The sequence below is a fragment of the Argopecten irradians genome, chromosome 14 (genome assembly GCF_041381155.1).
Source record: "Argopecten irradians isolate NY chromosome 14, Ai_NY, whole genome shotgun sequence".
Classification (NCBI taxonomy): domain Eukaryota; kingdom Metazoa; phylum Mollusca; class Bivalvia; order Pectinida; family Pectinidae; genus Argopecten; species Argopecten irradians.
Window position 1 is genome coordinate 22,643,450 of NC_091147.1, and position 24,815 is coordinate 22,668,264.

At 35.2% G+C, this 24,815-nt stretch overlaps 1 protein-coding gene across 2 annotated transcripts; it reads right to left on the minus strand.

The window, feature by feature from the left end:
* Positions 1-3,846: 3,846 nt before the first annotated feature.
* LOC138307334 (uncharacterized) lies at positions 3,847-16,837 on the minus strand. Of its 2 annotated transcripts, XM_069248022.1 has the most exons (9): positions 16,637-16,837; positions 13,011-13,140; positions 11,733-11,905; positions 8,763-9,023; positions 7,877-8,078; positions 7,303-7,439; positions 6,478-6,636; positions 5,988-6,113; positions 3,847-5,135 (listed from the first exon to the last, which is right to left on the minus strand). In XM_069248022.1, exons 3-9 carry the CDS (start codon positions 11,881-11,883, stop codon positions 4,456-4,458), a joined length of 1,716 nt encoding a protein of 571 aa, XP_069104123.1. In that variant the 5' UTR covers positions 11,884-11,905; positions 13,011-13,140; positions 16,637-16,837; the 3' UTR covers positions 3,847-4,455. The 2 variants fall into 2 exon arrangements, with proteins under 2 accessions (XP_069104123.1, XP_069104122.1); XM_069248021.1 differs by lacking the exon at positions 13,011-13,140.
* Positions 16,838-24,815: the final 7,978 nt, after the last annotated feature.

Consider the following 24,815-nt stretch of genomic DNA (forward strand, 5'->3'; position numbering starts at 1 on the left):
GTCTATAAAAGTGGTAGTTTCTGCTCCTGTTTAGCATTCAGGAAACAGAGAGTGGGACGACTGGTTTGCCCGTTGTCAGTAAAATGTAACCGGGTGGGGCGTGTTGTTTGATATCTTTGCAGATACACTTCTAATTCCCTTCCTGCATGGCAAATATGATTAGTTGGACTGCTGTTGGGCATGCAGTTAGTGGCATTTGTAGGCCCGACGGCATTACATCCTGCGTTAGGTTCTTATGTAGCCGAGACACACCAAAGTCTATAAAAGTGGTAGTTTCTGCTCCTGCTTAGCGTTCAGCACACAGGGAGTGGGACGACTGGTTCGCCCGTTGTCAGTATAATGTGACCGGGTGGGGCGTGTTGCTTGGTGTCTTCGGCGGCATGCTTCAGTGATATAGCGCTATAAAAAGGGCAACAGTTCCACTATACAAGAAGACACAACACGAACATACCGCAGTCTCCCAGTACACTCACCTCGCCCAACATACACGCAACACACCGCATACATGGGAGGCCGTCCTTACATGACCATAGCTGTTAATAGGACGTTAATAAATCAAACAAACAAACAAACACTCACCTCGCACCAACATAACACCTCACCTCGCCCAACATACACGCAACACACCGCATACATGGGAGGCCGTCCTTACATGATCATAGCTGTTAATAGGATGTTAATAAATCAAACAAACAAACAAACAAATCCTTATGTAGCGATAAACACTTCTGATCTGTTAGAATGTGCGTCCACATTGGAAGCATTTGGTGTCTGCCAGGATGGTTGTTATTGGAGGTTGGTGGATTTTCCATACTGATTTAGGAAAGTGCACTCTCCACCCTTTTCCTAACCTCTCATCCTTGCAATTTGCATAACTTCCTAAATTTAGTCGCCTTTGTATAACATCAGAAATTCTGTCGCCTTTTTGCAGTAGGGGCAGCAGGTACAATTCTAACGCAATGCCTTTTAGCGTCATGCAAGCCATTGCTTTCTATCTTTGTACCTGGAACGCAGGTAGCTTTGTTGCTTCTAGTTACAAAAATTGGAGGATAGACAACTAAAAATAAACGATATATTGTTCAATGTGCCCGAGCAGACTAGTGACATGCCACAAAATATATATTAATGGTTGTTTGCGTCCTATAAACAGCCAGGGTTATGAAAGGACGGCCTCCAATGTTAATGAAGTGTGTTGCCTGTATGACTGTTTTTGGGAGATTGAAGTATATTCGTGTTGTGTGTTCCTGTATTTGAACGCTTACAAAGACAAAGGGAGAAACTCGTATAGATAAAATGAAATTAGGGAGATCACGGAATTCGGAAGACAAGAAAATTCGTAATAATACTAGGGGTGTTGGCTTGGAACGAAGGTATCTGGATTATCGAAGGTTCACTGTAGATACACCATTTATACATAAATACGTAAAGTACTGAACGCGCTGGATGTATTGGAATTTGATAAACTCTTCCAGGAGATCGGTTGAAGGACAACAAGAGGGCACTCAAGAAAACTGGGTTTTTTTAAACATAGATTACAAAAAACTGGTCACTTTTTCATTAAAAGAATTGTGATTAAATTAAATCTGAACAAAGCATGGCGTCACTTTCCAGTGAAATTCAAACATGAATTCGCAACTGTCATCACAGATATATTAGTGATACGGATATTCAATAAAATAGGTTACAATGCGTTCAGAGGGAAATCAGTAAAAATGTACGTGTGTATTAATTATGTAAAATTACTAACTTTATCTTTATGCTTGATGAACATTTACAATGTTTCTCGTGTACATATGTACATAATTATTCAGAGCAACAGGAAACCAGTCCCCATAGTACGCGCTTATCTACAATATTAATTATGGAAATCATCATTTCATCTTTACATGTAATAATATTCACTTCCAACGATGTGAATTATTGAATGGAAACCTGTTTTCGATAATTTTATCATGTGTCTGAGCAGACATATATATTTTAAGTTTATATCGTACACAAGTTGATTTGGATTGCATCATTATGAAACTTACTCCATACACCGACAAATTTGACAAGCCAATAGAAACGTCTCAATAGAACAAAATGCCTAAATAGTGTTTTAGCATCATATCAACAGCAAGGACGTTCAATGCTACAGAATGTTGTCATCTTCAGTATTCTTTGTTTGTTGATTTTTTAACGTCCTATTAACAGCTATGGTCATGTAAGGAACGGGCTCCTCCCCCTTTGTATGTGATGTGTGAAGTGCGAGGTGTGCGTGTTTTTTGGAGACTGCAGTATTATACCATGGTTGTGTCTTGTTGTAAAGTGGAACTGTTGAACGGTGTGTTGCTTGAATCTGCGGCGGCATGCTTCAGTGATATGTGCACTGTCTGCTGCTGAGCGCTAAGCAGGAACAGAAACTACCACTATTATAGACTTTGGGTGTGTCGTGGCCTGGGGACAGAACCCATGAGGTCTCACACTGGCAGCATCTTGTCCATAATACCTTGCGTATAGAAGACAGTCACACACGTATACATGCATCCGAAAAATATACATTTTGCACACAATTGGTGTATAAATGAACCATGGAGTGCATAGAGTGTGACGCGTAGTTGCATCATCCTGCTATAATCGGTCACTCTCAGAGAGATACATCTGCACAATTAATTATCACGTAAATATCCGGTGGCTAAATAAATTGCATGCTATCTAAATCATTACATATATATACATTTAGCTTATAACTATATGAGTTTTCGTATATATAGCCACCATTTACAAAAACATTCATAGATATTGACAAATATGGATTTTCGGACATTCCAATTGCCTAAAAATGTTCTGTCATTGTATAATATATATGACAGCATAACCATTCAGTGGTTATATCACTTATTTTGTCGTATAACAGTAAAACGTACTGCGTTCGTTGGTTTCACTATGCGACGTGTTGATGAAATGCTGAGAGATTTTTTCCTACACCCACACTCCGATTATTTAAATGTTTGCAATAATGACGCACAATTCAGCGGAAATGTAAACATGGGTATATTTGGTAATAATGTCCGAGTTCAAGTTCACGTCCTATAGGGTTGATTACTATACAGCTAGCATATGATATGTCGCCATCCATTTTACCTACAGGTAAATGCTACACAGTGCGAAAGGTTACAATATTTCCTTATTTCTTGATAACTGAACACTATAACACAACAACATACAGTGTACATTTAAAGAATTAAAAAAGTGTTCCAAATATCCATCATTCAATATTCAATATATTCTTATTCCAATATATAGCCAATGAAACCGTTCATACTTTTAACACGTGTTTGATTGATTAAATTCACGTCCTATTAACAGCTAGGATAATGAAAGGGCGGCCTCTCATGCATGCGGTGTGTTGCGTGTATGAAGTTACTTGACATTTACATATAATGAACTGCGATATTGAAATTGTTTTGATATGTAGATGAGCCGAATCACCTGTTGAATAATTTGCTGGCCAAATGTTAACTATAGTTTTTGTTAAACTTTGAATTTGTAGGGCAAGTATTCAAAGACAGCTCCCGACGCACTTATGATATTTTAGACCGTTTGCCTATGTTATATTTTGCTTGAAAGGTGGACCATCTGTATTCGTCCATGCTTATGTTTATTGTGTGTGCTCCTGAGAGTATGTCTTGGTTTTTTCACAATAATGATCTGTTCTTTATGCTTGCATGTCATTTATTCATCGCTGTCATCTTTAAGAACACTATAAAACTCCTGTGTAGCTCTTCCATAGGTGTACCAACTAAACGAAACAACAGATGTACCTTTATATACTCTCTATCAGATTTAAAAGAGGAACAACGATGATATTGCATCATGATATTTATTGAAGTGATTCACCTTAATCAGTTTAATAAGATTATTAAGGTATTGTAACACTAATCAGCATTGTCATAGTTTTCATTTAAGCATTGAAGTCACTATTTTTTTTTTTTATTTTATCGGGGTAGTAAAGAAATTTTGTTTGCAAACTGTGTGAATCCGCTATCCGCGTAGCGGATTCTCACACAAGTTTGCAAACAAATTTTTTTTTTATGTTACTTGTGCTCGTCGGCTTTATATACTACTAGCGAATGACACTGAATGTATTTACTGTTATCGCCAATGTATGGAACAAAATCCGCTAGATATCTTTATTATAATCGACGCAGTTAAGCAGAGTTCTCCATCAGTGTATTTAATGTGATTCGCAAGAGCTATTGATCACCATATTTCACAGGATTCACGAGAGGTTTTGATTAATTAATTCAACGCGATTTAAGAGAAGTTCAGATTACCATATTGAACACGACTTGGAACAGGTCCTGATCAACATATTCAACACGATAAGTTCTGATTATAAGAATTAAAATGAGAAGTGTCTATGGCCAGACCATTATACCTACGAATGTATGAATGACGTTTGCTTGCTTTGTATTATAAGCTGAAATTTGGAATTTCTTGAACATCTGGACTAACACAAGTCATGGCTGTATCGGGGCTCTCAGAACTCGGTGCCTTCGTTTCCACTGAACTTTGCGTTCTGATAGGTACAATAAGTTTCAGATTATTTAGGAGATGATTGTTTGATTGCTGAAGATTCGTCTCAGTCTCAACGTCACTTCCTCTTTTCCAACTTGTTTTCGATTTAATATTATAACGATCTTCACAATGTAATTCCCCTTCGCTTTGATATCTATTACACGTTTGAAAATGCCGATATAAAAATCCAAATGTATTTTTACAATGTGTGTGATACCCCGACTGATAGTCATCGTGTTTATAGACTGTCCCGTGAGGTTCGAAATATGATCCCAAGGAACTGTCATCATTATCACACATTTGAATGCACGGGGGTAGTCTCCTTTGTAACTCACACCGGAAGTTTTCTCGGCTCATGTCGATATGTTTTAGTCTCCTGAAAAGTTTGTTTTTCGTCAGTGAACATGGCGTATTATGAGTTACACCTGTGTCCAGAATAGTAATTCTGTAGTATTGTTTGTGTTCTACAATACTATTAAATAAATTGTCGTTCACCTTTTCTGGTGTTAAATAATTTGGAATGAAAATCACAATGTCACTTTCCTTGATGTTGTCAATTTCACCGGTGAGAATACCTGAAAATAACCAGAGATGGTAATCCTAGTTGCTCCTCCATCAAACATCTATTAAAATAACGATATGAATTGAAAATACTCACCTATTATAGTGATATATAATTTTGATCAATCTGATTAAAATACAGATCCTTATTATCACTACGTTTGATATGAGGATCTGACAACATCCCATTAGGGGTCACGTCAGGATGACCCTTGGAAATGGCCAATCAAATTGGCACTGCCAGAATCTTGACTGGGGACGAACTAGTTAAAAAAAGCCGTCCGAATTATTTTCGTGCACGTAGTCATCTCGCCAAAAGTGCATAACAATGCTAAATGTATATACTTACTGGGACGAAATAGCGTTATCAATTGACGTAGAAATGTGTAGAAAATGTATTTGATCTGGAGTACACGTGGTAAAAGGTCATCCGAACGTGACCCCATATGGGATATTGTCAGATCTTATATTGAATGGAGTGGTTATAAGGATCTGTATTTTAATCAGATTGAATTTTGATCACATTTCAATAGTTTTGTTGTTTTAAGATAGCAAAATCTTTCTTTATTTTTGCTTTTTTATCATTGATGCATGGCGCATATCACTTTGATATTCCTTTTTTTTAATAGAAACATTTACACGATCCTAAACTTTGTTTATATCTCTAACTTGTTATCAATAAAATAACCAGGCGTAATTGCTTATACATAAGTATTTTATCAAGTACGCATATTAAAAGATGACATATTTCCTATAACGCCTTCAATCAATTGTGACGTCGCTTGTATTTGAATCTGATGGCGTTTAAAAAAGATGCCTAACATCTCTAACATATGCTAATTAAGGTCAGTTAGATAATTGTTTACCTTTTCCTGTTAATTTGTATGAACAGACAACACGAAGTGACCCGTATGTGTCTGTCATCCACCTTTTTAAACTTCTGGCTGTCGGTTCATCTTCATCACAGTGACATATGAAAACTGTTCTAGTGTCTGAAAAAAGATTATGAAGCAATATATTTTTATTTATATTATATTTATTATTTTCTTATGTTCATTTTTAAGTCCTTCCCCTAAATTTTAAGGCATATTGGCAACAAAACGTATGGTTGACATGTCATAACTATTTGATTTTATTTTGTAAGAAAGGGTTGCATTTGGTGACACATGAAAAACATATCTGCGTTAGAAAGTACTTTAAATCAATCCAAATTATAAACACAATATTCGAACATATATAAGAAAAAAATATATTTATGTAGTGCAATTCTTGAAAAGTATAAGGGATTCAGATGTGTGTTTCGGTATAGTGAGAGTTCATTCCACCAATGTCAAAACGTTTATTAACAACAGTTACCAGTTTTCGACAGCAAACATGTCATCCGCGACCAAAGTACCACGTGTAGTTTCCAATATACTATAATCGACGTCGCCAACAAAATTATAGCGACCACGGCTATCAGAGGTGGGACTACTGTCACCAAAAGGTTGTCACAGTTTTTGATGTACTGCACACCTATGCGATAAAAAAGAATTAAGGAAGTAATTAATGCAAAACAGCAAGGTTTTTATGTGGGTACTGATAATCACATTATGATTTGGGAAGAAATGTTTATGTTTACTAAGAAAGGGACATCCGTGATTTTTCTAGATAGACTATATGACCCTGGTGTTAATAGTACGTTAAAATAATCAAACAAATAAACAAACAAACAAAATTATCGAACAAAGATAACTATGAAAAATGCAGTATGATGATGCATTCTCCATCTTCTACTGTACATTTAACGTTATCTGAAAAGCAGGATTCATAGAAAAACTGTATCTTAATCCTCGTATCATTGGAATAATCATTTTGATATTTACTCGTTCAATTTCTGGTAATATAACTCGAAATACAAATGCAGATCTATACACTGGATTGTTGTATGTCTAATTCTTATTTATTGCTTGTAAAGAAAATCCAATTCAAATGATAAAACAATTGTAGCATTTTGAATTCGGTCGATGCATGTTTTTAATGATTTTTTTTTCTCAATAAAACATGCATCGACCTCATCAAAATGCTATAATTATATAATATATATGTACACTGTATCGGTAAATGTATATTAAATTACTGTTAGTAAAAAGATGAACACCTCTGAATATTAATGGTATAGATCAGAGTTTATATACATACCATTTAGAATTTTTACAGATCTGGAGACCGTCTGCTCCTTCCCGCCATAGCATGCTGTTGCTGTGATGGTGATCTCAAGTTCGGTCGACGAGTTCACAGAGAGGGTAATATTTCCTCCACAGCTCCACATGAGAGGCCTGCGAGTAAGAATAGTATAAGCTAGTCAGAGGTTTCTCCCTTGTATGGCAAAATTATGTTTAAAGTTAACACATTGTCTAGCGGTTATTTTCGCAAGGAAGAAATCTACATGGCTCCTAAGGGTATCGATAAAGTTTTGATATGTGGTAAATTGTAAAAAGCATTGTATTTGTAAACAAGAATTTGATGTATGAGAAATTGTTTCTTGTAAAAAAGGTATTCATATAGTTGTTCAACTTTTCGAGGATTTCTCTCTTATACACTATTTTAATAGGATAATTATTATGTTATTAGCACATTATCAATTTGTAGCAGTAATAAGACAGTAAGTTTATTCTTGTAACCTTTCATTCGATTTTGTTCGCAGGTATTTTAATTCACGACTATTAACCTGTCTAACGTATCGACAGTTATTCCCTCTTGAATTACACATTACCTTTCACACCCCTGTTCGACTACATGTGGAACTATAGTAGTTCCACGGTGTAGGCTGCGATACGTTATGCTTATGTGTCTGGATATAGCTTGACATCCAAAGTTGATGTGATACATAAACATGACAGTATGTTGACGAGGCGTCACGTAACGTGTATCCTCAGAAACCTTCACCTCAGGCCTGTCACAGTTATCAATGCACTCTGAAACAATAGGTCAGAACCAGGGGTTACAAAAAAACGGCACACTGACAACTTGACACATTACAATTATAAATCTTGATTAATCTTGAGCGACCAATCCTTTAAGAAAATATTTTCAAATTGTCCACTCTTGAATGTGTATATATCGCCTTCTATGTAAAAACTCCGAAAACCAAAACTTATATTAGCGCTTATCTGAATATTTACCTTGTAATGCTGTCAAAACAAATGATATACACCAAATACTACGCTGCATTGTATACCACTGTACCACAGTCATATAAAACCTTAACGAATACAGCACGTGTTCATATTTTAGCGGTGAAATTGTTTCAGTGATGACGAAAATAAATAGTGAAATATCAATACAACTCAAAACATTGACTAATTTGAGTCAAAATGTTTCCAATATCAACAATCACATGTACCATTAAGATTCAACTTTCAAATGCTTCATTTGCGCGTCGTCTACATTTCGTAATTCCGTTTCGGAAACAAATTAGCGGGATCTAAAATTAGTCCACTATACCATTGTTTATTTCGCTCACTATACAGTATAATTGTTATCTGGGGGTTTGAATTCACGCTTTGAAACAAATTAAAAACGGATATAGCGAATTATTAAAAGCATTTTACAGTAAAACTCTCAAAAATATTTTGGGATATAAAAAGTAACATACAAACCTTTTTCTATTAGTTGTGTGGTTTGATTGCCGTTGGATGTAACACATCGGTAGTAGCCTAACTGATATTTTCGTATTTTATAAAATAACAACGTCTCATTGACGAGCGAGAGCTGTTCCCATGTCCTGGCGTTCTGGGAGAAATACCACCTCCGACTTGTAACATTGTAATGACTGTTACAGCAAGGTATATAGACCCATATAAACCTAGGTTCACCAATCTCTACTTCCATCACAGGGCAGGGAGGCTTGTACGAACCAGCTGAAAGGAGTTCATAAATCAGTTCCATATCATACAAAAAGTGATTGTTCTGGAAGCGTTTTATACATTTAGCTAATATAAACCATTCTCTGATAAAGGGTGATCTTTGACTTTAGCAATACTTTAGTGAATATAATCTTATAAAAATGCACCCAGTATGCATCTTTCCATCCACAGGAAGCAAATTTAAAGAATAGTATCAAAATTGGAATTTCAGGGATAGAATTGAGAATGACATTGAAAAGAGGAATGGATACCTCAAACACATTCTTTGAATGGTCATTTTCTGATCAAATCGCAAAATTAGCGAAATGTGACTTTCTCGTGAATTTCAATACAATTATTAAGAAAAAGATAGTTTGCCACAGCACATCAGTACATTTCTGATGGTATCAACATCAAATTTGTCCGTCTATTGAAACAGTTATTATGAAGAAAAACTCGGGACATGTTTTTGGGACACTCTGTTCATATGAGTAAAATCTTACGTCGCATTCATGAGGATGTATTACATGAATAGTTATCCATGCCTGCCTTATAACCTCCTGACGTCACGGCGTCAACAAAATTACTACAGTATTTTCACAAATCAGACCGGTGTTGCATTGTACATAATTTAAAGAATAGCTGTTTAAAAGGACGTTAATTAATCAAACAAACAAACAAACAAACATAAAGAATGCCAATAACGGGATTGACTTACAGTCAAGGTTTTCTTCGAACTGATTTCAAATTAGCAGGATGCCGTAATTGTAAAATGGTATTTAAAACATCCAGTTATGAAAGAAAAATACTCTCTCATATCTGGATATGGATGATATGAATTTTCTAACCTCGGAATAACAAGAAGTTGTTAAACCTCGGCAAGCCTCGGGTTGTACAATATTTTGTGACCCTCATGTAGGATCATAAGACTGTTTCATATATATCCATGTAGAATAGGGGTATTCCACCCGAGGGGTCAGAAAATGTGGTAAACCCCGAGGAATACCCCTATCCTACATGCATACATTATGAAAGAGTCTTTTTCTCTCATATAATTAACAAATTTATGTCAAAAATGCCCCCGAGGGCCTCCATTTTCTTATATATTTAAATCTTTTATTTCAAGTTTTTACTTTAATAATTAGATATACGGAAAGAGCATACCCGTTTTTGGCAAACGAAGTTCGCAGTAAAAATAAAACATAGGGTATGCTTTTTGCTTGGCGAATACATAAATTTGAATAAAAATAATCTATGGCATGACCGACTTTTGACGTAGACCTGATCGCACAGCGAGAGATAAGCGTGCATCCGCTATATAAAGTACCACTGGGGAAGATAGAAAATAAACAAAATCATATTCATTTAGCAAATTAATTATTAATATTTATTATGCTACACGCATTTGTATTTAAAATTTAATATTTGTGACATTTTGAAGAAAACGAAGTAAATATCGCTTATCTACAAGTCACTACACTCAAAACACTACGTGACGTCACGGGTGTCATCAGAATCCCATTCACGAAATCGGTCAAGACTATTCAGAGTCGCTGTCGATCATCATAATACGACGACGTTTTTGTTGAGGAGCATGTGTTGTAATTTTCTCAGTGATTTGGCAGTTATTCATATGTGATCCCGCGAATAAGGATTCTATACGGGTGTCAGATCTTTTCTGTGATACAGTATTAACTGTGTTTTCTTGCTGAGAGTGAGATGAAGAAATGGTTTCGGGGGCCTGGCCAGAGGGGAGAGGTGCTTATCTTGAAACAGAGAAATGGACCAAATCTGTGCTTTTTGTGTTGGATAACATATTTGAAATCATCAATTTGTACCTGTCATTTAAAGTTATGTAGTTGTTGAGCGATTGAGTGTTTTTATGACTTGTAACGTAGACTTGGAGACTGTCGGGAACGTGGTCTTAGTAAGGCGTTCACATCCAGGTAGGTTTGTTTGTTTAGCCATGGTTCTCATAATGTTGTCTACTTTACATTTTCCAACAGGGGCACGTAAAAACCACTTTTTTTTTACATCGGGCGTTTTGGTATTGGTAACTGTTGCTAAATAAAACGGATCATTAGTGCACCAAAAGTCACTTGGACTTTTTGCTTCATAAAAACAGTACAATGCTACGGGACATTGTCGCGTTGTTTGGCTTTAAGCGCATCCTTAGTTTTACTAAATTCGGAACCCCCAATGATGCTTGTTCCGTAATTTCTTTTCCGTAAATGTCTATTAAAGCTTGCAATCATCCCCCGAACTGACGATGGTTCGTACTCCTCACCGTCAGGTTTGCGAACACAAACTATAAACTCATATCAAGTTCTGACGGGACAATACAGTTTATCGTACGACTTTCATCGGGATACCTTTCACCGAGAAATCCCTTAAAAAGGTTTCAGATGTGATACCGTTTTCCTAGCAGTGTTTTCGTTTTCTTGTTCTTCTATGAACGAGCTCACATCCATTTTCATAAATCTGGTCTTCTGATTGTTATTTGTTGACATGATGACAGATTAACAGGAGCAGATGGTTATATAGGGGTTGTCCCCCTTGTATCACAAATTACTCCGCGCGCATAAAATCCTATGTAAGATAGATTTATCTTGCATAGCTATCTTACATTGGCAAACTCTATCAAACACGGAGTGATATGAGAGAAATCCCTATCCTGCAAATATACATAATTATGCTTATATACTAAGCAGTAAACCAACTTACCGTCAATACCTGCTTCACAGTACTCCCTCCCTGGAAAGCTTACACAGCTGTCGTCCGGAGCGCACATTGGCTGAGTTGAAGGTATGATACAACATAGTGCAATGCCACTGCACATAATTCTAGCCAACCAGGAACTCATCATACACGGCATTTAAAGGAGTCCATCCATTTCCCTAGAATAAGTATAAAACAATTTGACAAAATTTGACCAATTTGTTTCCCATGTGTGGACTTGTGTTGTTCTTTATTTTTTTTTATTTTTTATTTTTAAAGGTAGTGGCCCTTTAAAATAATGTTTAGCATTCCCCATTTTCTTTAAATTTCACATGTTACTTTTTTTTCTTCAGTTATCTATTTACAAACTTTCAAGTTTGATGAATTAAGACGTGAAATCATATATATGTATATATATGATACCTTATAGACATTAGTTTCAACCCAAAATTTATGCACTATAATTTTTTTTCATTTTTTGTTTTAATATCTTGTGTATGTTTAGATGGGAACATACTTGTAGAAATCACTCTACAATTACTAATTAGACGGTGAACATGTCAAATAAAATTTATGTCCACAAGTCTGCCAAAATAATTTTCAGCCCTTATTTGTACTTATGCACTGTAAGTATTGCAATTCTCAAAATGTTGGTAATTGTTGGTGTTGAGTTAAATTAAAAGTTTTTCTTTATCTGTGAGCATGAGAATTACGGCACATTTAACGTAAACGTATATTAAATTTAACATGCATATTGCTCCTAAAAGTATCCAAAAGTATGCATCATTTGTCTAATATCTTTCATATACATGAAGTACATGTATACGCCCTATGAATAACAAAACATAGATTTGGCATTACTAGCTATAGTATTGGAATGACTTATTCAGCGACGTTTTCTATGATGTTGCACGTCGAGGGATACTTGTGGGCCTTTTAAAATCCCTTTTTATGACAATCTTTTAAAATCAATCATTTTCTTACCTTGGGACAGTGTAACCTTATAAACGTTTAGAATGGACATTTCAATCCACACTTATTTTATGTAATTACATATTCATCTTTATCTGTAGTGTGAATGTAGGTCATAATTAGCTTGGTATACCTTACCTTTGATGAAACTATTACTTTAATGAAATTTTATTTAATGATGAAATAGATTCATTGCTTGAAATCAAGTATTTTGATAACTCTCTGTAGTCTATAATCCCCTGAACATCATAGATCAGAACACTAGACTAACTAAAATAAAGTTTTAGGCCAGCAACTGTGGAAACTACTCACCAAAAACGTCATTCCAAACGATTAATCATCCCACGACGGTCTTTTTCGAACCTCCTCTGCCTCTATTGGCGAGAACAGAATATCCCCAGAAATCTACCGTGATTATTATCATTACAAGTGTAGCAATGACCTAGTTAACATAAAATCAGTTGTTGTATAAATGATTGTTGGATGTTAAACCACTTCTGTTTCTGATACGGTAGTCAGCTAGCAAACCATCTAATAATAGTATCCTTTTTTAAATGTAATGGATACATATCTATGCCATGGACCGTATTCGCCCCGATAAGTACCTCTCTCCCTGTTTGAGGCTTAAAATCCATTACCTCGAATTAAATGTAGATTAAAAATGTATAAACAGTGAAGGTATTTTTATTTTATGGTTTTTTTTCAAATTGATTACTGGCTTACTTTGTGCAAAAATTGTATGAACGGCTTATCTTCATTTAATTCGATTAAGCCCCCCTAAGTTTTTCGACCACTAGGGTTTGCATGATACAAAGTATCATTGACATAACGAGAGTGATATATGTTAATTCCTTGAATAACAATGGTGATTTATAACGAGAGTGATGTATATATTAATTCCTTGAATATCAATGATGATTTATAACGAGAGTGATATATATTATTTTTTTGAATATCAATGATGATTTATAACGAGAGTGATATATATTATTAATTCCTTGAATATCAATGATGATTTATAACGAGAGTGATATATATATTAATTCCTTGAATATCAATGATGATTTATAACGAGAGTGATATATATTAATTCCTTGAATATCAATGATGATTTATAACGAGAGTGATAGTATATATTAATTCCTTGAATATCAATGATGATTTATAACGAGAGTGACAGTATATATTAATTCCTTGAATATCAATGATGATTTATAACGAGAGTGACAGTATATATTTATTCCTTGAATATCAATGATGTTTATAACGAGAGTGATATATATTAATTCCTTGAATATCAATGATGATTTATAACGAGAGTGATAGTATATATTAATTCCTTGAATATCAATGATGTTTATAACGAGAGTGATATATATATTAATTCCTTGAATATCAATGATGATTTATAACGAGAGTGATATATATTAATTTCTTGAATATCAATGATGATTTATAACGAGAGTGATATATATTAATTCCTTGAATATCAATGATGATTTATAACGAGAGTGATGTATATATTAATTCCTTGAATATCAATGATGATTTATAACGAGAGTGATATATATTAATTCCTTGAATATCAATGATGATTTATAACGAGAGTGATAGTATATATTTTTTTTGAATATCAATGATGAGTTATGATAGTATATATTAATTCCTTGAATATCAATGATGATTTATAACGAGAGTGAGTATATATTAATTCCTTGAATATCAATGATGATTTATAACGAGAGTGATAGTATATATTAATTCCTTGAATATCAATGATGATTTATAACGAGAGTGATAGTATATATTAATTCCTTGAATATCAATGATGATTTATAACGAGAGTGATATATATTAATTCCTTGAATATCAATGATGATTTATAACGAGAGTGACAGTATATATTAATTCCTTGAATATTAATGATGATTTATAACGAGAGTGACAGTATATATTTATTCCTTGAATATCAATAATGATTTAAAACGCGAGTGATATATATTAATTTCTTGAATATCAATGATGTTTATAACGAGAGTGATATATATAAATTTCTTGAATATCAATGATGATTTATAATGAGAGTGACAGTATATATTTATTCCTTGAATATCAATGATGTTTATAACGAGAGTGATATACATGTATATTAATTCCTTGAAATCAATGCTGATTTATAACGAGAGTGATAGTATATATTAATTCCTTGAATATCAATGATGTTTATAACGAGAGTGATATATATTAATTCCTTGAATATCAATGATGATTTATAACGAGAGTGATAGTATATATTAATTCCTTGAATATCAATTATGTTTATAACGAGAGTGATATATATTAATTCTTGAATATCAATGATGATTTATAACGAGAGTGATAGTATATATTAACCCCTTGTATATCAACGATAACGAGAGTGATTTACCCGTTGAATATCAATGATAATTTATAACGAGAGTGATGGTAACCCTTTGGCTATCATTGATAATTTATAACGTGAGTGATGGTAACCCTTTGGCTATCAATGATAATTTATAACGAGTGATGGTAACCCTTTGGATATAAATGATAATTTATAACGAAGTGATGGTTACGTTTTGGATATCAATGATAATTTATAACGAGAGTGACGGTAACCCTTTTGATATAAATGATAATGTATAACGAAGTGATGGTAACCCTTTGGATATCATTGATGATTTATAACGAGATTGACGGTAACCCTTTGGATATCAATGATAACGAGAGTGACGGTAACCCTTCGGATATCAATGATATTTTTATAAAGAGAGTGATGGTAACCCTTTACATACATGTATCAAAGATAATTTATAACGATGAGTGACGGTAACCCTTTGGATATCAATGATAATTTATAACGAGAGTGATGGTAACCCTTTGGATATCAATGATAATTTATAACGAGAGTGATGGTAACCCTTTGGATATCAATGATAATTTATAACGAGAGTGATGGTAACCCTTTGGATATCAATGATAATTTATAACGAGAGTGATGGTAACCCTTTGGATATCATTGATATTTATAACGAATGACGGTAACCTTTGGATATCAATGAAATTCATTACGTGATTGATGGTAGCCCTTTGGATATTAATGATAATTTATAACGAGAGTGATAGAACCCCTTTGGATATCAATGATAATTTATAACGAGAGTGATGGAAACCCTTTGGATATTAATGATAATTATAACGTGATGGTAAACCCTTGGATATCAATGATAATGTATAACGAGAGTGACGGTAACCCTTTGGATATCAATGATAATTCATAACGTGATTGATGGTAGCCCTTTGGATATTAATGATAATTTATAACGAGAGTGATAAACCCCTTTGGATATCAATGATAATTTATAACGAGAGTGATGGAAACCCTTTGGATATCAATGATAATTTATAACGAAGTAGTATTTTATACGAGAGTATGTAACCCTTTGTGATACCCTTGGAACCAATGATAATTTATAACGAGAGTGATGGTAACCCTTTGGATATCAATGATAATTTATAACGAGAGTGATGGTAACCCTTTGGATATCAATGATAATTTATAACGAGAGTGATGGTAACCCTTTGGATATCAATGATAATTTATAACGAGAGTGATGGTAACCCTTTGGATATCAATAATAATTTATAACAAGAGTGATATTAAGTATTTGAAGGATATAAGGCACTTTGTACTAAGTTACACTTTCATTCAACTTGACTTCCCCTTTAATATCACTGTTATTAATTCACTCTTAAGGAGTGGTTGTATATGACGTCGATCGTTTCCTACGAATACGATTCCTTCATAATGTACTTTACACATATAATACAGCCACAGTAAACGCCAGTACATGTAATATTGTTCTAAGTAGCCTAAATCCCAAGCTGATGTGACAGCAATAATAAAAACGTCTTACCTCTTTTCTCTGTGTAAAAGTTTACATACGCCTTTCATGTCCTGTATTGTTAACTTCCTGTTGATAAAAAGGAGTTGTCTCCCTTAGACCCAAGTTGGCGTTATATATGTACTATCCAACTGAAACATTAAGCATGTCGAATCTGAAGCCTTAGCTAACGAAGATGTTAATCGAGATATATGAACTGAGCGAGATACAAGAAAATAAATAATAACAACTGTATTTCAGAGGATAAACAATGATGAACTGATCGATTTATAAGAAAATTAACATTACTTAGGAACACCCCCCCCCCCCCCAAAATAAAAAAAAAAAAAACAAACAAACAAAAAAAAACAAGCTGTATTTCAGAGGATAAACAATAAACAATAAGTGATCGTATTGTAAGTAAATAATTTCAGTGGTTACACAACGACTGATCAAGTTATAAAGAAATACCAACCACGTTACTCTAGAAGGTAAAACAACACTTAATTATAAATCGAGTCACAATGTAAAAAAAACACAAAAATTTGTAGATTACAATTACAACAAGTAATCGATTTATAAAGCAAAATTAACAACTCTCGGCAAAGGTTAAAAACCAACTGATTAAGTGATTAACTGATTAAGTCAGAAAGAAAAATTATCAAATTTAAAATATAGATTAGTGTTACCACCGATTTATAAAAAAGAAATACTTCAGAAGTTGAACATGAACTGATCGAATTATAAGAAAATTTATAGCTTTATATTATAAGTTAAAAGTATAAATACTGCTCTTTAATTTCTGATCGAATTTTAGATCCGAGTTAAACAAATAACAGCTCAGAAGTAGTTAATCTGAGTCGAAAAATAACAATATTTTGAGTTCAATAAAAATAAAACTGTTTGAAAATCCTTAAATAACCTGTACACTGAATGGTAAATCACCGTCAGACATAGTTCTGTTCCTTTCTCGTTTCTTTTCGTTCCTCCGCTTGTCTGTCTTGATGATTTCACAATTAATTTGTTTATGAATATTTATTGCCACTGCTTTATGTACTGTTGTACCAGTATGATCCAACACTGAGAAGAAACAGTTTGTCCTAGATGTGTACAAACGATTTCAGACGAAATGAAAAAAAAATGCTGAAATTATTTTTTTATGCTTTTATGCGGCTATTCATAGCCAAGATTTAGATTAACTAAATGCTTACAGGATTCTTTGCATTCACTATCGTTTGAAACCCTTTTCTCTGTGTTCATTGCACGAACAAGTAAGTTTGTTTAAAGTTATATGTGCCTTATTTTTTATACGCACGAATCAAGGAAAGCTTTGAATATGATATTGAACACCAAAAGTTTCCACCATCAATTTTTAGTTATTAAAATACGTGGCAATCCATAAGTTTTAATTTTACCCGTTCAAAATATGTGCTGTGTAAAGTGGTTTTTTTATACGCAACGAATCAAGGAAAGATTTGAATATGATATTCAACACCAAAAGTTTTTCCACACAGGACAGTTTTAGTATTACAATACGTGCAATCCATAAGTTTTAATTTTACCCGTTTCAAATATGACTGCTGTAAAGTGTTTTTTTATACGCACGAATCAAGGAAAGCTTTGAATATGATATTGAACGCCAAAAATTTCCAAACATTTTTAGTATTACACTACGTGCAATCCATAAGTTTTAATGTTACCCGTTCAAATATGTGCTGTAAAGCTTTGTTAAACAAACAAACATTATACTTTCATATATAGTGCGGTGAAATGAGCACATTAGGCATGACCACGAAGCCAAAGTGTGGTATACCATTTCGTTGTTTCGTTGTTAATGATTGTAAAGTGATTGCTGCAGGTTTGCTCCCATCTAAACAAACAAACCATTAAAACACGAATTTTACAATGCATAAATTCTTAATTGTAATTAACGTTATATATAAGGAATCATTTATGTTCTGTTCATTTGAATGATTTCACAGCTTAATCACATTCAATAGATCACTGAAGAACAAAGATCTTAAAAATGGTCGGCCAGTTATAGCACATACAACTTTAAGGCGAATGATATTTTGAAAATTATACTTCTAGATGCTTAAGCTTAGAACAAAATACTGTGGCAGAGAGGGTGACACGACAAGGATATGACTGGTCACAATTAAACCAGGAATAGTGTTGAACAAACAAAAAAAACAGCACAGTTGATAAAGCGCGTTAAATAGTTATGCAGTTATCAATAGTTTACACAGGGGAATTATCAAATATATATCTTGTAAATAAATATCAATTATCATCAGTTCAACAATAGTACACTGATGTAGCATATTACTTTGAAAAAAATAACCATAAAAACACAAAGTATTTGTACACAAAAAAAACATATCTTATGTTTCATGATTTTAAAAATTATTTTTTTTGTTTTTTGCTACTTTTTTTAGAATCATTCATACAATTGTAGCTAGATCGTCAGGGACCCACGACCGATTCGCACTACACTAACACGTATAATTGTATGCGAAGTATAGTGTGGACCAGCCGCGGTGCTGCGACGATAAGTAGCAGAACTTTTTTTCTTTTCATTTTTAACTAATGCTTAAAATAAAGTATGGGAGGTAGATAGATGACACGCAAATGTATTCAGTCAGAAAGCGTGGCCCAGAAAAACACAGACGAAGGATTTAATTTAGTAATTTCCGCGGTTCATGACGAAATTAGAGTACCTGCAATTTTTTAGCATATTGCACATGGCGCGGCGGTCCGTTTCGTCCGTCCGTTCAATATATCCTTTAAAATCGCTAATAGTCATAGGAGTTCTGCATGAGATTGGTAACCAAATTTGGCCACAATAACATCTTGTTGGGAATGGGAAAGAGAACTGTGTTTAATTTTGGCTCTGACCCCCGGGGGCAGGAGGGGTTGGGGGCCCCAATAGGGGAAATAGAGGTTTATCCTATAAATCGCTACTTGTCCTAGAGTTCTGCATGGAATTGTAACCAAATTTGGCCACAAACATCCTTGGGGGAGGGGAACAGAACCTCTTTATATAATTTTGGCTCTGACCCCCCGGGGGCAGGAGGGGCGGGGCCCAATAGGGGAAATAGAGGTTTATCCTATAAATCGCTAACTTGTCCTAGAGTTCTGCATGGATTTGTAACCAATTAGGCCAGAAACATCCTTGGGGGAAGGGGGAAAGAACTTGTATAAATTTTGGCTCTGACCCCCCGGGGGCAGGAGGGGCTGGGCCCAATAGGGGAAAATAGAGGTAAATCCTATAAATCGCTACTTTGTCCTAGAGTTCTGCATGGAATTGTAACCAAATTTGGCCACAAACATCGTTGGGGGAAGGGGAACAGAACTTGTATAAATTTTGGCTCTGACCCCCCGGGGGCAGGAGGAGCTGGGCCCAATATGGGAAATAGCGGTAAATCCTAAATCGCTACTTGTCCAAGAGTTCTGCATGGATTGTAACCAAATTTGGCCAGAAACATCCTTGGAGGAAGGGGAACAGAACTTGTATAAATTTTGGCTCTGACACCCGGGGGGAGGAGGGGCAAGGCCCAATATGGGGAAATTAGCGGTAAATCCTAAATCGCTACTAGTCATATAGTTCTGCTTGGATTTTAACCAAATTTGGCCCAGAAACATCCTTGAAATTTGTGTAAATTTTGGCTTTGACCCCCTGGAGCAGAGTGGGGCCCAATAGGGGAATTAGAGGTATATATTCAAATTCCTTCAGAAAAGAATCAAATGAACCTGTATTCAGAACATTACTAGGACATTACAAACCAGGTGAGCGATACAGGCCCTCTGGGCCTCTTTTTCTACTCGGAATGTTGTCAAATATATCAAACTATCCACACCTTATATTGGGGACTAATAAAATAGTCAAGTCTTTTCCCTTAACAAGTATACCTGACTAACAGGTCATTGCAAATCTAAGGGTGTCGATCCACGGGATAGATTGGCATCAAAATCTTAATCGCTTTAAATATTTCTTCATACATTTGGAACGTTAAGCGACCAAATGTTTTCACGTTACAACTATTATGGAGTTATTTTGTATAGTGTCATAAAATGTTAAACTAATTATAATGATTATTTTTAAATGCAATTACTGAGATGAAAATTGCATCAGACATGATCAACTATTAATGGATTCCGTTCTTTAAAGGCCCAACACCTTGCCAAATAAAAATTGAAAAGTCTCTTAACAATAATAAAAGAACATAATGAAATTGATATATAAGTCCTAAAATGAGGTTTTTGCACCAAATAAATGTAAAACTTTTTGCGCAACTTATGTTCACAGAAGATTCATTTCACTGTTATGTGAATAGCGCAGTGATAGTCAGCTAACTCAAAGTAGTGAGGACGACCCGCATTATGAAAATTAATATTTTATTTACTTTAAGCAAATAGTTTACGATGTGATAAGTGTAGTATTAGCGGTAAGTTGATAACATTTGCGGCATTACAAATATCACCAATCTCGCTTTATACTCCCCTTTGAAAAAATTAAAATTCGTTTCGGATAGGTAGTAGGCTTTTAAATGAGCCATGTATTGTGTTACCTATATTATGCAAGTAACTATTTTTAAATATATAATACTGCGGGTATCTTTTGTATTCCAATTATCTGTGCCTAAGGAAAGCCTTCCTGGTTGAACACAACCACACGGCAACAACATATGATATAGAATATAAGGTTCATATTGGGCCCCAAACCACCTACCCAGTGCTAGAGGAATCTTGGTAGTCATGTGTAGGATAATTAAACTACATTGTCCCTAAGCCGCAAACGGATACATTCACCAATAACATAGGTTAGTGTGTGCATATTCAGAATTCATGATTTACACATATAGGTATCTCATTTTTATTTGTCTTTATTTGCAATCCGTAATTTATGTCCGTGATATATTTTTAAAGGGACAATTCAATATCGGTGACAAACTCTATTGCAAATTACATTAACACTTTTACTGTATTATGCCAGGAAAGCCAATTATGGTGAATTGTGTGAGAAATGTTCATACTCGCTCGCTGTCCGCCATTACTCATTGTAGTCGGACATCTTGTATGCCAAATCCTGACCGTTGGTCGTGGAATTGCTTCTGTCAAAAACTACTCAAATCGCTCTTACAGTAGTGTTTTACTATGTTTCATTTGTTTAACGTACGTGACATTGGCTCGGGTACTGGTACCGCGTGTATATTATACATTTTTAATCGTAATGCTTGTACTATTTCGAGATTTCAACGCTATCATTTTAAAATGCTTTTAACATTGAGGGGCGGGTCGTGAAATTTGTCCAATATTTCATGGGGTTATTTGTTTCATACAGGAATGTAAAAAACAATACATATAATATGGTAATATTTTCCTTTTTTTGTATCAGAATACGCCTGGACTGAACTGTCCCTTTTAAGAACTAACATAAGGTTTTTTTTCTATGTCGTATCAAATAGCGATCTGCCACGGCCTAGTTCGATTGCTTTTTTGATAAATGCATAATAGTTAGACAAAACACAAATCGGACCAAATATAACACACTTTCTGGAAAATACAGGACAAGCTAATAAAATATAATTTTAAATTTGACTTAATTTGGTGCTGCAAAACTAAGGTTGTTAGCTCACCTTGGCCCGAAGCGGGCCGGTGTGCGTATGTAAGGGCGCGCGGCGTGCCGTACGTCGTTCCGTCCGTCAACATTTCATTTAAATCGCTACTAGTCATAGAGTTCTGCATGGATTGTAACCAAATTTGGCCACAAACATCATTGGGGGAAGGGGAACAGAACTTGTATAAATTTTGGCTCTGACCCCCCGGGGGCAGGAGGGGCGGGGGAGGGCCCAATAGGGGAAATAGAGGTAAATCCTATAAATCGCTACTTGTCCCAGAGTTCTGCATGGATTGTAACCAAATTTGGCCACAAACATCCTTGGGGAAGGGGGAAAGAACTTGTACAAATTTTGGCTCTGACCCCCTGGGGGCAGGAGGGGCGGGGCCCAATAGGGGGAAATAGAGGTAAATCCTATAAAAACGCTACTTGTCCTTAGAGTTCTGCATGGATTGTAACCATATTTGGCCACAAACATCCTTGGGGGACAGGGGGAAGAAAGAACTTTGTATAAATTTTGGCTCTGACCCCCGGGGCAGGAGGGGCGGGGCCCAATAGGGGAAATAGAGGTAAATCCTATAAATCGCTACTTGTCCTAGAGTTCTGCATGGATTGATAACCAAATTTGGGGGGGCCACAAACATCCTCGGGGAAAGGGGAACAGAACTTGTATAAATTTTAGCTCTGACCCCCCCGGGGGCAGGGAGGGGCGGGGCCCAATAGGGGAAATAGAGGTAAATCCTATAAATCGCTACTTGTCCTAGAGTTCTGCATGGATTGTAACCAAATTTGGCCACAAACAGCCTTGGGGGGGAAGGGTAAAACAGAACTTGTATAAATTTTTGGCTCTGACCCCCCGGGGGCAGGAGGGGCGGGGCCCAATTAGGGGAAATAGAGGTAAATCCTATAAATCGCTACTTGTCCCAGAGTTCTGCATGGATTGTAACCCAAATTTGGCCACAAAAAAACACCCTTGGGGGAAGGGGGGGAAAGAACTTGTATAAATTTTGGCTCTATGACCCCCCCGGGGGCAGGAGGGGGCAGGGCCCAATAATAAGGAAATAGAGGTAAATCCTATAAATCGCTAAATAATTACTTGTCCTAGAGTTCTGCATGGATTGTAACCAAATTTGGCCACAAACATCGTTGGGGGAAGGGGAACAGAACTTGTATAAATTTTGGCTCTCTGACCCCCCGGGGGCAGGAGGAGCTGGGCCCAATATGGGAAATAGCGGTAAATCCTAAATCGCTACACTTGTCCAAGAGTTCTGCATGGATTGTAACCAAATTTGGCCAGAGGAAGAAGAAGAAACATCCTTGGGTAGGAAGGGGAACAGAACTTGTTTAAATTTTGGCTCCTGACACCGGGGGGGAGGAGGGGCAAGGCCCAATATGGGAAATAGCGGTAAATCCTAAATCGCTACTAGTCATATAGTTCTGCATTGGATTTTTAACCAAATTTGGCCCAGAAACATCCTTGAAATTTGTGTAAATTTTGGCTTTGACCCCCTGGAGCAGAGTGGGGCCCAATAGGGGATGAATTAGAGGTATTATATTAAAAATTCCCTTCAGAAAAGAATCAATGAACCTGGTATTCAGAAACATTACTAAGGCATTACAAACCAGGTGTGAGCGATACAAGGCCCTCTGGGCCTCCTTGTTCTACTCGGAATGTTGTCAAATATATCAAAACTATCCCAACACCTTAATATTGGGTGACTAATAAAAATAGTCAAGTCTTTTTCCCTAACAAAGTATACCTGACTAACAGGTCATTGCAAAAATCTAAGGGTGTCGATCCACGGGATAGATTGGGCATCAAATCGTCTTAATCGCTTTAAATTATTTCTTCACTACATTTGGCAAACGTTTAAGCGGGACCAATATGGTTTTCACCGTTACAACCTATTATGGAGTTATTTTGTATAGTGTCATAACAATGTTAAACTAGAATTAATAATGATTATTTTTAAATGCAAATTATCTGAGATGATATATTGCATCAGACATGATCAACTATTAATGGATTCCGTTCTTTTAAAGGCCAAACACCTTGCCAAATAAAAATTTGAAAGTCTCTTATAACAATAATAAAAGAACATAATGAAATTGATATATAAGTCCCTAAAATGAGGTTTTTGCACCAAATAAATGTAAAAACTTTTTGCGCAACTTATGTTCACAGAAGATTCATTCACTGTTTATGTGAATAGCGCATGTGATAGTCAGCTAACTCAAAGTAGTGAGGACGACCCGCATTATGAAAATTAATATTTTATTTACTTTAAGCAAATAGTTTACGATGTGATAAGTGTAGTATTAGCGGTAAGTTGATAACATTTGCGGCATTAACAAATATCACCAATCTCCCTTTATACTCCCCTTTGAAAAAATTAAAATTCGTTTTGGATAGGTAGTAGGCTTTTAAATGAGCCATGTATTGTGTTACCCCTATATTATGCAAGTAACTATTTTCAATATATAATACTGCGGATATCTTTTGTATTCCAGTTATCATGTGCCTAAGGAAAGCCTTCCTGGTTGAACTCAACCACACGGCAACAACATATGATATAGAATATAAGGTTCATA